The following is a 13,715-nucleotide window of genomic DNA, read 5'->3' on the forward strand; positions in this document are numbered from 1 at the left end:
TCAACTCTGGGTCCCTGCAAGCAGCTCTGGGCTCTCTGGGTGCAAAGTCCTAATAGCAACTGTGCAGACTCTCCAATGTGAGATCATCTTGGTTGTGCTTTATAAGAAGATCCACTCCCTTGTCTATGTGTCAGCAAAGTCATTTATTCTCAGGACTCTCTCCTCTTGTATAGTATAAGCAACTAAAGGGCAAGGTACATAACTTTCATTTCTGTGTCCCTCACAGTACCAAGCAATGCATCGCACAAAGCAGGCCTTCAAGAAAAGATAGTCACATGGATGATGGAATTGACAACTACAGAGAAGATGGTAAAAATGAAGTTAATACAGCTAAACCCCAAACAACAGGGCAGGTGATTGTTTCCTGGTCACAGAAACCTGAAAAACAGCTAAGAGATAAGGAGAGCACCTGGATGGTACTCTGAGCTCATAAGGCTTGATGAAGGGATTGGGAAACCCTCTGGTTCTCCATCTCCAATTTTCTCAGCTGAGGAATTTAAAGCACTTAAGCCATCTCAAAAGCCAAACTCCCTTCCTCAAGGTACAGCTGGGACATGACTGAACATCCCAGTAATAGTTTTTCAGTTATGGGGAATGGGAGGAAGCGGGTCCTGGTTTTGTCTCCCATTCACCAGAAATTCCATTAGCAACACCTGGAAGTTACCTTTTCTGCTTAAAGGACTATGAGACTTAATAAGGCCTAGCTGGAAACAGCTTCTGGCACCAAGCCTTTTCTCATTTCCTGGATCTTATGTAAGTCAAACGGAGAAGGCAATGGCACCCCACTCCAGTACTCTTGCCTGGAAAATCCCATGGACGGAGGAGCCTGGTGGACTACAGTCCATGGGGTCGCTAAGAGTCGGACGACTGAGCGACTTCACTTTCACTTTTCCCTTTCATGCACTGGAGAAGGAAACGGCAACCCACTCCAGTATTCTTGCCTGGAGAATCCCAGGGACGGCGGAGCCTGGTGGGCTGCCGTCTATGGGGTCGCAGAGTCGGACACGACTGAAGCGACGCAGCAGCAGCAGCAGCATGTAAGTCAAATATTCCCTCCTGCCTTCCTTAGGCTATTCGGTAACCAAAGTTTCTTCAGGTCTAAGACTTCATGGTCAAAAACACCAGCAGAAAACATTAAGACAACTTAACCTTCCCAGAAGTTGTAAGGAGTGTGGAAACTTCTGGAACACGCATGTCCATACCCTAAGTAATATGGTGACTGAAGGTAGTGAAACTGGGAAGGGAATCACACCAGATACCGAGGATGCTGGACCTTTCATCACATTATGGCCAACCACAGGCCACACCTGAACCCTGTGGATTCCCAGGCCACAGAGGATGAAGCAACAAGGATGACAGTGGTATGTAAACCGACCTCAAAGACACCTTGACCGTGGGTCCAAATCATGAAGAAAGCACAGGAGCAAAGCAGAGGTGGGCAGGCAGACCCTACTCTGTATGCCTAACGTGTAGGGGAGAATGCTGGAAGGGCTTTTGAGAAGCATCCATCCCATCACAGGAATAAGTCAGTGCAGGCCACTGTACCTCTCGGGGAAAAAAGCGGCAGGTACCAATATCCTATTTAATATTCACCGTTCCAAAGTCCTTCACTTTGCTCAAGATGCATATCCTTGGCAAGGTGTGCTCAGTGTTATAGAAAAGGAGGCACTGACCAGTGAGAGACACAATAAAGCATCATCCTTGCAAAGAATTCACAGTTTATAAAACTACTTTCACATCTCTTTTTGTTGTTCCTCACAACAGTGATGATGGGGCCAGGCCGTTACTACCCCTCCCACTTGCCGGACAGTACACCGAAGGTCTGAAAATGCGAGGTGACCTAGGGCTAGACCTAGGGTTTCTAACTGAAGGGGCAGAGGTCTTCCCGTAGAATCCCAGTGAGTGACCGCCTACAGGCAGATTTCCCTGCAAGCTAGACTCTTGTCAGGGCTCTGGCACTCTACCACTCATTCTCATGACCCTGGGCCAGTTACTTCACCCCTCTGACCCTTCACTACTTCTATCAGCATCGCCCAGAGACTGCTCCAAGGCAGCCATTTCTGTGATAAGATGCTCACATGGTTGAGGAAGTTTATGGTCTCTTTTGGAGATTCACGGTGCATGTGCTTTACAGTTAAGCAGCTTGTTCAACCCTAAGCCTCCTACACTTCAAACAGCACAGCCTCTCTTACTGAACATCTGTTCATAGAATCATTATCTTATGGCGTCTTTCAGCCTCCAAATTCTATTTTCCATCTTTGCTCATCAGTCGTGAACCACCCCCCCAGTACTGTACCCTGAGAGCAGGCGTAGTCAGTCAGGCTCTGGATGGGGGACACTGTGCCCTAGAGAGCTGAAAGACAAACCATGCAAGCTGGTCTCCTCAATTCCTCCTGTTTCTCTGAACCTCTGTGCAACCTCTGATAAGAACAGGATTTTCCCAAAACCTCTCCCTACACTAGAAATTGGGACAAAAGTCAGAAGTTAATCTTTCACTTTATATCCTGGGCAGAGGCTAGAAATGGATGCGTGTGACCTCACCCCCTAAAAAAAGAGACAAAGATTTCAGAGGGATAAAGGAGAAGACTGCCATGATTAAAACTTCACCACTAGAGCTGTTGAAGTAAAAAAAGAAAAACCTGTGGTTGGAAGAGCACTTTTTGATACTCATAGGACTGAAGGGTGTCCTTGGGTAGTAACTTTTTTAAAGTGGTGTAACTCTTCTGGATAATTCTTTATGAAAACAGAAGAACTGTCATAATTAGCTGAATTTTCTAATTGGATTTTTACCTCTAGATCCAAATTAAATTTTCACATGCAAGATCCTCTCCTGTAATGTTAAAGAATTATTGTCAAGTTTTAGGGTGTGATATGGGAGAGCGGTTATGTTCTGGAACAAAGTCCTTTTATCTTTTAGAGATTCAAACGGAACTATTTATGGTTGAGATGATAGGAAGTCTGCAACTTGCTTCAAAATAATTGCAGTGGAGATGAATGGAAGTGAAAGGAGATACAGATAAAAACAAGACTGGCCAAAATGCTAAATTGCTGAAGTTAGGAGGTAGGTACGAAGGGCTTCATTGTATTATACCATTCTCTTTAGCATTATTTTTGTAAATGTTTAAAATGTTCCATAGTAAAATAAATAAAGGATCTTATTCTGAATAATGTCCATCTTTTACCCTAAATAAAATTAAGTTTTAGAAAGCCCTAAAAGAACTAGGGAACACCAAAAGCTTGAGTAACAAAAGAAAAACATAAAGTGACATTGATCAAAATTAAAAACAACTGTATTTTAAAGGACACCATCAACAAAGTGGGAAAAATATCAACAGAGAACCAGAAAAAATATTTGCAAACCATTTATCTGATAAGATATTAGATAATGATATCTGGTAAGTGTTAACTGTGGGATTCTTCAGAGGCTTAACTGTAGAACACATGCATCATGAATCTCCACAAGAGATGGTAGAAGACTCTGACCAAGAGAAGGTAGACTCGGTCGGCCTCTTACAGCAGAAATGACTGTCTTGGAGCCACCTCTAGGTGAGCTAAAGTAACTGGCCCCGCCCGGGTCATGAGAATCAAGAGGTAGCATGGCTAGGTGCAGAGTGCCAGAACCCTAACAAAGTCTGGTTTTAAAGGAAAATCTCTCCTTGAGCAGTCACTCACTGGGATTCCACGGGAAGACTGCTGTCCCTTCAGTCAGATAAGACTGCTTATTTTAAAATAAGCAAAGGACTGAACAGGTATTTCTCCAAAGAATATATGCAAATGACCAACAAGAACACAAAGAGATGCTCAGCATCACTAGTTATTAGGGAAACGCAAATCAGAACCACAATGGGATGCACCCACCAGGATGGTTATGATAATTAAAAAAAAAAAAAGACAACAGTGTTAAAGAGTATGTGGAGAAGCTAAAATCCTCACACATTGGTAGTAGGGATATATAATGGTGCAGCCGCTATGAAAAACAGTTCCTCAAAAGTTAAACAAAGTGATCATATGACCTAGCAATTCCACTTCTAGGTATATAACCAAGAGAAAGAAAACATATGTCCACTCAAAACTTGTATATTCATGTTCAAAGCAGCATTATTCATAACAGCCCCAAAGTGGAAAGAGCCCAAATGTCCATCAGTTAAGAACTAAATGTGTTACATACATACAGTGGAATATTAATTGGCCATAAAAAAGGAATGACATATGGCAGCAACATGGATGGACCTAGAGATCGTCATACTGAGTGAAGTCAGAGACAAATATCATATATCACTTATATGTGAAATCTAAACAATTGGTACAAATGAACTTATTTGCAAAATAGAAATAGTCACAGATGCAGAAAACAAACTTATGGTTACCAGCAGGAAATACACTGGAAGATTAGGATTGGCATATACACACTACTATATATAAAATAAATAACTAAGAAGGACCTACTGTATAGTACAGGAAAATTGTCTCAATATTCTGTAATGACCTATATGGGAAAAAAATCTAAAAAAGGAGTGGATATAGGTGCATGTATAACTGATTTGCTTTGCTGTACAGCAGAAATGAACACCAGCTTCCCTGATGGCTCAGCAGTAAAGAATCCATCTGCAATGCAGGAGACATGGATTCAATCTTTGGATCGAGAAGCTCCCCTGGAGGAGGAAATGGCAACCCACTCCAGTATTCTTTTTTTTTTTTAATCAGTTTATTTATCTATTTTTTAACTTTACACTCCAGTATTCTTTCTTGACTAGAAAAAAATGCCATGGACAGAGGAGCCTGGCAGGTGACAGTCCACAGGGTCACAAAGAGTCAGACACAACTGAGTAACTAAGCACACATGCACGGAGAAACACAACATTGTAAATCAACTACACGCCAATAAAAATTTTTTAAAAAGGAGTGACTGCTCTTTTCCAGTTATCATGGCGTAGGGAACCATGAGCAGCAAAGTCTCCCGTGACACCCTCTACGAGGCAGTGCGGGAAGTCCTGCATGGGAACCAGCGCAAGTGCAGGAAGTTTTTGGAGATGGTGGAGCTTCAGATCAGCCTGAAGAATTATGACCCTCAGAAGGACAAACGTTTCTTGGGTACCATCAGGCTTAAGTCCACTCCCCGCCCCAAGTTCTCCATATGTGTCTTGGGGGACCAGCAGCATTGTAATGAGGCCAAGGCTGTGGATATCCCCCACATGGACATCGAAGTGCTGAAGAAACTCAACAAGAATAAGAAACTGGTCAAGAAGCTGGCCAAGAAATATGATGCCTTTTTGGCTTCAGAGTCTCTGATTAAGCAGATCCCCCGAATCCTGGGCCCAGGCCTGAACAAGCCTGGCAAGTTCCCTTCCTTGCTGACCCACAATGAGAACATGGGGGCCAAAGTTGATGAAGTGAAGTCCACGATCAAGTTCCACATGAAGGTGCTGTGTCTGGCAGTGGCTGTTGGCCATGGGAAGATGACAGATGATGAGCTTGTGTACAACATCCACTTAGCTGTCAACTTCCTGGTGTCATTGCTCAAGAAAAATTGGCAGAACGTCAGGGCCTTGTACATTAAGAGCACCATGGCCAAACCCCAGCATCTGTACTAAGGCACAGCTTAATAAACCATACTAAACCATCAAAAAATAATAATAAATTAAAAAAAAAAAAAAAGGAGCGACTTACTGACACGTTACAACATGGATGAACCTTGAAAACACAATGCTAACTGAAAGCAGCCAGTCATAAAATAGCACATGGTATATGATTCCATTTACATGAATTGATCAGAATGGACAAGTCCACAGAGACAGAAAGTCAATTAGTGGTTGCCAGGGATTTGGCGGATCTTAGAAGGAGGGGTGGGAATGACTGCTGATAACAGCACTTCTTTTGTGATTGATGAAAATGTTCTGAAATTAGATAGTGGTGATGTTGGCCCAAACTTGTGAATATACTAGAACTCACTGAATTGTATATTCTGAAAGAGTGAACTGTATGGTATGTGAATTATATCTCAATAAAGCTGTATTAGGTCTGGCATCCTGCAGTCCACGGGGTTGTAAAGAGTCGGACACGACTGAGGGACTTCACTTTCACTTTTCACTTTCATGGATTGGAGAAGGAAATGGCAACCCACTCCAGTGTTCTTGCCTGGAGAATCCCAGGGACGGCAGAGCCTGGTGAGCTGCCATCTATGGGGTCGCACAGAGTCGGACACGACTGACGTGACCTAGCAGCAGAGCGACTGAACAACAACAAAAGCTGTATTACAAAAATAAAATAAAAGCAAGCCTCAGAAAGTATCCTCAACTTAGAACAGGAAGTACCAAATGGAGGTTGGGGACTAGTGTCAAGAAGCCTCAGGGAGTCCCTCAGCACAGTACAGTACATTGTGAGCTGAGAGCAGGCAGATCTGCAAGTGGCAGTGCTGTGGACAGAATGAACCATGATCCAAAACCCCCAATGTTTTCCTCACTCAAGAGGGTACAATGGTGTGTATATCAGAATAATAGCATATATCCTAACTTACCTGCTCTAAGAATAAATAATTTCACACTTTATTATTAGAAACCAGTTTTTTTGCAGCCGATTAAGCTGATCACGGGGGGCTGGTGCAAAGGCTGCAAACAGCAGCCTCCTCGGTAGTGCATGCAGCCTGTTGCCTGTGCAGGTTGCTCAAAGAGGCCCTGGAGACAGCCCTTTCCAGGACTTTCATGCTGGCATGCTGTCCCCAGTCAAGGTTCCAGACAGGTAGGCTCAGTATCTTTGGAAGGCCCCAGGGCACAGTGGCCAGGGTCCATGTTGGCCAAATTATAATGTCTATCTGCTCCAAGCAGCAGAACAAGGAGCATGTGACTGAAGTCCTCCTCGGGGCCAAGTTTAAGCTCCCTGGCCATCAGAAGATCCACATCTCCAAGAAGCGGGGATTTACTAAGTTTAATGAGGATGAAAACACAGACACAGAAGAGCGGCTCACCCCGGATGGCTGTGGGGTCAAATACATCCCTAATCATGGCCCCCTGGACAAATGGCAGCCCCTGCACTCATGAGAGCCATGGTGCTGTCTCCTCCTTACTCATAAGTAAGTCCTACTTTCCTGTCCAAAATAAAATTGCTGAAAAAACACCTCCCACCTGATTGCCAAGGGGGATGATATGGAATGATATGTTCATTTTGGACAAGGAGTAAACCAAAATATATTCTTACATCCCTCCACTGAAAATAAGTCTTGGGTCAGTGAGGGAGGGAATGGGGAAGACTTAATGTTCACCAGAGCTAAAATAATTAACAACAACAACAACAAAGGCTAACTATTTGCCCAGTAATTACTATGTGGCAGGCACTGCTCTAAGTGCTTTGTAAGTATTAACTCAGTTAATCCTCACAATAAGCCTATAGGCTAGGTGCTATTATCCCATTTTACAGATGAGGATACTGAGTTAACTAACTAGCCCAAGATTACATGGAAGTAATCTGGCTCTAGAGTCTGCATTCTTCAACAATGCCAGTTTCAAGCATCTCTTCTTCTGGGATACCACCATCGAAGGGTGGTAGTTTGGGCATGAAATTCAACTCATGTCCCTCACAGCAACTGGCCAACAGCTCCAGGCGACCCTCCTGACATTCTCGAGGGGACCACAAACCACTTCTTTTAGCAAATGGGCAGGCATTTCTACCCTCCTCTGGCTACAGGCTCACTGCCCTTGGGTGAATCCTGCTCCACAGCAAAGGGAGCAACCAGTTTGCAGACAGGGAGGAGACCTCTAGGCCTTTGAGGAAGTAAACTGAAATGTTCCCCAGGAGCCTGTGTTAAGAATCAGAAGACACATCTTCAAGGATAAGCAGAAGGTGCAGGTGAAGAAATGATACTCACGTGTGTGGGGAAGTAAGCCCTATTAATGGGAATGTGAACTGATACGACCGTGTTGGGAAGCAATCTGGCACTCTTGGCCCCGAATTCCAAATATCCACACATTATAAGCCCATAACCCCCAATTCCACTTCTAGGAATCTAGCAAACTGCAGACAGAAATAAGTGCAACAATGGTCACTATAGCAGAGTGTGAAAATGCAGAACCTTGGACACCATGTATGTTCATTAATGGAGGAGTGGTTAAATAACTTAAGATCTAAAGCAGTAACATACAGGCATTTAAAAAAAAAACACTTAAAAGCTTTTGCACAACAAAGGAAACTATAGGCAAGGTGAAAAGACAGCCTTCAAAATAGCAGAAAATAATAGCAAACAAAGCAAGTGACAAAGAACTAATCTCAAAAATATACAAGCAACTCCTGCAGCTCAACTCCAGAAAAATAAATGACCCAATCAAAAAATGGGCCAAAGAACTAAATAGAAATTTCTCCAAAGAAGACATTCAGATGGCAAATAAACACATGAAAAGATGCTCAACATCACTCATTATTAGAGAAATGTAAATCAAAACCACAATGAGGTACCATCTCACGTCGGTCAGAATGGCTGCTATCCAAAAGTCTACAAACAATAAATGCTGGAGAGGGTGTGGAGAAAAGGGAACCCTCTTACACTGTTGGTGGGAATGCAAACTAGTACAGCCACTATGGAGAACAGTGTGGAGATTCCTTAAAAAACTGGAAATAGAACTGCCATATGACCCAGCAATCCCACTGCTGGGCATACACACTGAGGAAACCAGAATTGAAAGAGACACGTGTATCCCAATGTTCATCGCAGCACTGTTTACAATAGCCAGGACATGGAAGCAACCTAGATGTCCATCAGCAGACGAATGGATAAGGAAGCTGTGGTACATATACACAATGGAATATTACTCAGCCATTAAAAAGAATACATTTGAAACAGTTCTAATGAGGTGGATGAAACTGGAGCCTATCATACACAGTGAAGTAAAAACACCAATGCAGTATACTAATGCATATATATGGAATTTAGAAAGATGGTAACGATAACCTTGTATGTGAGACAGCAAAAGAGACACAGATGTAAAGAACAGTCTTTTGGACTCTGTGGGAGAAGGCGAGGGTGGTGGGATGATCTGAGAGAATAGCATTGAAACATGTATATTATCATATGTGAAACAGATCGCCAGTCCAGGTTTGATGCATGAGAGAGGGTGCTCAGGGCTGGTGCACTGGGATGACCCAGAGGGATGGGATGGGAAGGGAGGTGGGAGGGGGGTTCAGGATGGGGAACACATGAACACCCATGGCTGCTTCATGTCAATGTATGGCAAAAACCACCGCAATATTGTAAAGTAATTAGCCTCCAATTAAAATAAATAAATTAAAAAAAAAACTATTGGGATTAACATATATACACTACTGACACTAGTATAAAATAGATAACTAATGAGAACGTATGCACAGGGAACTGTAGTCAATGCTCTGTGGTGACCTAAATGGGAAGGAAATCCAAAAAAGAGGGGATATATGTATAAGAATAGCTGATTTACTTTGCTGTACAATTGAAACTAACACAACATTGTAAAGTAACTATACTCCAATAAAAATATAAAAAAAAAATCACGAGGCATACATGCCATATGCAAAAAAGTCTACAATATATGAATGTTTAAAAAAAGTACATATTGTTAAAATACTACATGTGAAGTATCCATTTTTGTTTCAAAAACAAATGAAAGAAATTCTATTCAATACTCTAATGGCTCACATGGGAAAAGAGTCTAAAAAATAGTGGATATATGTATAAATGATTCGCTCTGCTGTACACCTGAAACTAACACAATATCGTAAATTCAACAAAATTACATACTCCAATAAAATTTAAAAAAACCAATGAAAGAAAACAAACAATGCTACCCATACCAACAATTTCGTATATTTTATGTGTATATAGGTTTATACATAGGAGTTATATTACTGTATCTATAAATGTGCAGCATAAGCAGAAAAACCACCAAAAATACACACCAAACCACAAACTTTCAACTTTTCCTCTAAGTATTTTTGTATTTCTGTTACTTACCATTGTTATGAGCCATTGTTATTTTTGCGTAATTAAAAACTGATGTGAAAAGGTAACTTAAAGCCCAAAGAAAAGCAGCAATCAGGTCTAAGAAAAGAGAGGGATAAACAGCCAGAGGGGACCCTCTGCCAAATCAGGCCAGAGCAGGTTTTCTGCTCCTCGCCCCCAACCAACGAAACAGCAGCAAGGGGATTTGCATATTTAAAAACAAGGGACTCAAGAAAAAAGAAAGAAGTACACAGGATGAACTTCTTACACTATTCAACTCTATATTCAAGCCCCAAAGAGCTACAGTGCTCCAACATCCCAGTGCAGAAAGCCAAATATTAACTTTCTCTCCCAAATAAACCACAAATATGTAAATCCGATCGATAAACTAAGCTATGGTGCTTTCATTCTGTGTTTGGTTGGTTTTTAACACAACTGGAGTGAAATTGCCAGGTGAAATCTTAGATAAGGAATATAATTTTTAAATGGCAAACAAAGAACAGCTATGTAAAATTTTGAAAAATATGATTATTTTCTCCATGAATGGCATGCCTCTGATCTATAAGAATGTATAATAAAAGTGTTACAACATAGTCTGTCTTGCTCCATATTTAAAAATCAAAACAGATATGTTTTTATAACTTCATTCTAAGATCCATGCTTCCAAGCCACAAATATTCTTACAACATCTTACATTCACTCTCATCTCTTCCAAAACAAATTTAAATTCTTTAAAACACCTAAGATTGTGAATCGAAACTGAGCCGTGGCACTATGAGAGTGATGATGGCACCAGGAATAGAAGACACATAGCTCATCTGCTGTCCCACAGAAGAAAGTATGGAAAGATGAAAACCAAAAGTAAATAAATCCGGCTATGGGAACGTAGCTGAGTGAGTGACAGGATCCAAAAAACCCCATTCAGGCAAGACTCCCAAGTATGAGAGGATGACAGACTTTAATTTCCACACTGGGAAAGCCCAGAATTGTATCAACAAGCTGCAGAATTCAATAGAATGAGATTTGTTTCCCATTTCCTTACCTCCCAGGTTGCAGTATTCTGGATTTATTTGTATTTCTTTGTTTGTGGTTTCCACATTGCATGTGGGTTTCTGGCCAGACTTTGCTCCACCTAGTGGATCTGTAAAGGATGGGCCAAAAGGGCGGTGCCCATGGCTGTCTGTTGTGTGCTGCTGAGCAGACAGGTCACCCAGATCCACTGTCACACCCTGTGTGGTCAGAGTGGGCTTGGTGGCCCCAACAAAGCCTACCATTGAGTTGCAGGGCAAGGAAGGAACCCACGTCACTGGACTGCCTGGTCCTCACAGTCCCTCAAACATCAGTCCAGCTACTTAAGGCAAGAAAGAAAGAGGCCCTCAGGTGCGTGACTTGGCCAGGCATTCTATAGGAGTTGGAATTTTAAATCCAAAGCCATCTAAGTTCCCCACAGCACCCACAGAATAGTCAGCCTGTGCCCAGTATCCACAGATGAGCTATGTCCTGGGGCCTGGCAAAGAGGACTCTCCTCCAGACACAGCCCCACTGAGGTCCAGGACCGTGAGCTTCCATTGTGGCGACCGGAGGACATCTAATGGTTTCTGCAGGCTGAGCATGTGTGAGAACTAACATTCGTGAGGCCAAAAATGAGAGGAGAGCCAAAACTTGGAATGAGGAAAGGAAAAAGTTCTAAGAACATGACTCAGTTCAGAGTGATTATGGGACCATGGAGGACACAGAAAAGGAAGTAACTGGCCATCCCGCTTTCACTGGGGCGAAAACAAACATGTTCTTAAAGTGAAACCACAAGGGTAGACCAAAGTGAGAGGAAAGAAAGTTCAAGATGGGGTGACTGAGGGAAGCTCACCTGCTTACTGAACCACAGACTGAAAAAAATGTGCTTTTGTCAAAACTGTTGATGTTGGCTGACAAAGCGGAGCTGACTGGTAACGCACATCAACACGTCGGAGAGTAATCAAGATACAGGACATCAAAGCTTTAAACTGTTCCTCCTGAAATTTGTTGTCAGAAGTTATTTCACACACATCTCTTCATAGGAAAGCTGACCTCAAATCCCAAGATTCTGAACAGGAGCCAGTAAGGGGACACCAGGTACCACACAAGGGTTCCTCCACCATGGCACTACTGACATTTTGGGCCAGACAATTCTCTGTTGTGGGGGGACTACCCTGACATTTAGCAGCACCCCTGGCCTTCACACAACAGATGCCAGTAGCGTTCCTGAGTTATGACAATCACATGTTTCCAGGGACTTCCCTGGTGATTCAGTGGTTAAGAAACTCTCATGCAACGCTGGGTATGTGGGTTCCATTCCTGGTCAGGGAACTAAGATCCCACATGCCCTGGAGCAAGCCCACATACCACAGTAACTGAGCCTGAGTACTTCAACAAGAAATCCAGAGTGCCACAACTAGGACTCGATGCAGTCAAAAATAAATACTTACAAAAAAAAAAAAGATTCCAAACACTGACAAATGTCCTCAGGAAAAATTGTTCCCAATTGAGAACACCACTCTACATAGGTTCACCATGAAAAGTTACCTACACAAGTAAAAGATCAGAGTCAAACTTATTAGATATAGAACAGGATCAAGGAGGTCACTTTCAAACTCCTCAAATCTCAGTTTCTGAACCTAGTTTGAGAGGTAACACCAACTTACCAATCACAATGAACTCTGAGGACCCTCAAAAATAATAGTAGTGGTGAAGTGAAGTCGCTCAGTCGTGTCTGACTCTTTCTTTGCAACCCCGTGGACTGTAGCCTACCAGGGTTCTCTGTACATGGGATAAGTATTATTATATTTAATAACCATTAAGTATACTCCAAAAGCTTTACATACAGTATGTCTTTTCACCTCCCAACAAATCTATAAGGTACATGCTATTACTATCCCCATTTTACAGATGAGGAAACTGAGGCACAAAGACGTTAAATACTTAGCTCAAGGATAGTAAGTGGAAGAATCAAGTTTGGAACTCATGTAGTCTGTCCCCATAGCCCATGACTCCACTACTACATTAGACTATATTCCAGCTCCACACTGGAAGACTGTTAGATCTGCATTATCTAATAGGTGGTCAGTAGCTACAATATCATATCAGTCCAGACTTCTGGAAAACAGTCTGGCAATTCCTCAAAAGGTTACACAAAGACTTATTAGATCCAGCAATTTCACTATTAGGTATATACCCAAGAGAAATGAAAACATATCTACATAAAAACTTATACAGGCATGTACATAGCATTATTCATGATAGCCCAAAAGGGGAAACAGCCCAAATGTCCATCAACTGATGAATGGACAAATAAAATGTGGGACATTCATACAACTGAATATTAATTGAACATAAAAAAGGGAATGAATTGCTGATACATGCAAAGAAATACCAATACATCAACATGGAAGAAACTTGAAAACATGATGGTAAGTGAAAGAAGCCAGTTACAAAGGACCACATCGTATATGACTCTATTTATACAGAATGTCCACAACGGGCAAATCCAAAGAGACAGAAGGTAGATTAGCAGTTGCAGGGGCTGGGGGAGGAAGGGGTGTAATGGGGAAGGGCTGCTAATGGTTATGGAGTTTCTGTGTGGAGTGACGAAAATGTTCTAAAATTACATAGTAGAGATGGTCACACAACCCTGTGACTTACTGAAAAAATATATTTTCTGTACACTTTAAAAGGATGAATCTTTTGCCAAGTGAATTATCTCTCAATACAGTTGATATGAAAA

At 42.1% G+C, this 13,715-nt stretch overlaps 1 protein-coding gene and 2 pseudogenes across 3 annotated transcripts in view; 2 read left to right on the forward strand and 1 right to left on the reverse strand.

Moving 5' to 3' along the window:
• WBP1L (WW domain binding protein 1 like) overlaps nucleotides 1-13,715 on the reverse strand; it is a 62,945-nt gene that overhangs the window by 44,270 nt on the left and 4,960 nt on the right. The window contains exon 2 of one of the 2 annotated variants that reach the window (XM_081544974.1): nucleotides 4,731-4,750. The exons of the other annotated variant lie outside the window; for it this stretch is intronic. Within the exon in view, the coding sequence (XP_081401100.1) occupies nucleotides 4,731-4,750 (20 nt within the window). The remainder of the gene's footprint in view (nucleotides 1-4,730; nucleotides 4,751-13,715) is intronic. 2 annotated transcript variants of the gene reach the window in all.
• On the forward strand, nucleotides 4,797-5,921 carry LOC145527299 (large ribosomal subunit protein uL1 pseudogene; annotated as a pseudogene). Its single transcript, XR_014069653.1, has one exon. The product of XR_014069653.1 is annotated as a large ribosomal subunit protein uL1 pseudogene (transcript).
• On the forward strand, nucleotides 6,565-6,683 carry LOC145540030 (small nucleolar RNA SNORA70; annotated as a pseudogene).

The sequence above is a fragment of the Giraffa tippelskirchi genome, chromosome 2, assembly GCF_054371585.1.
Source record: "Giraffa tippelskirchi isolate mGirTip1 chromosome 2, T2T-mGirTip1v1.2.pri, whole genome shotgun sequence".
Taxonomy (NCBI): Eukaryota; Metazoa; Chordata; class Mammalia; order Artiodactyla; family Giraffidae; genus Giraffa; species Giraffa tippelskirchi.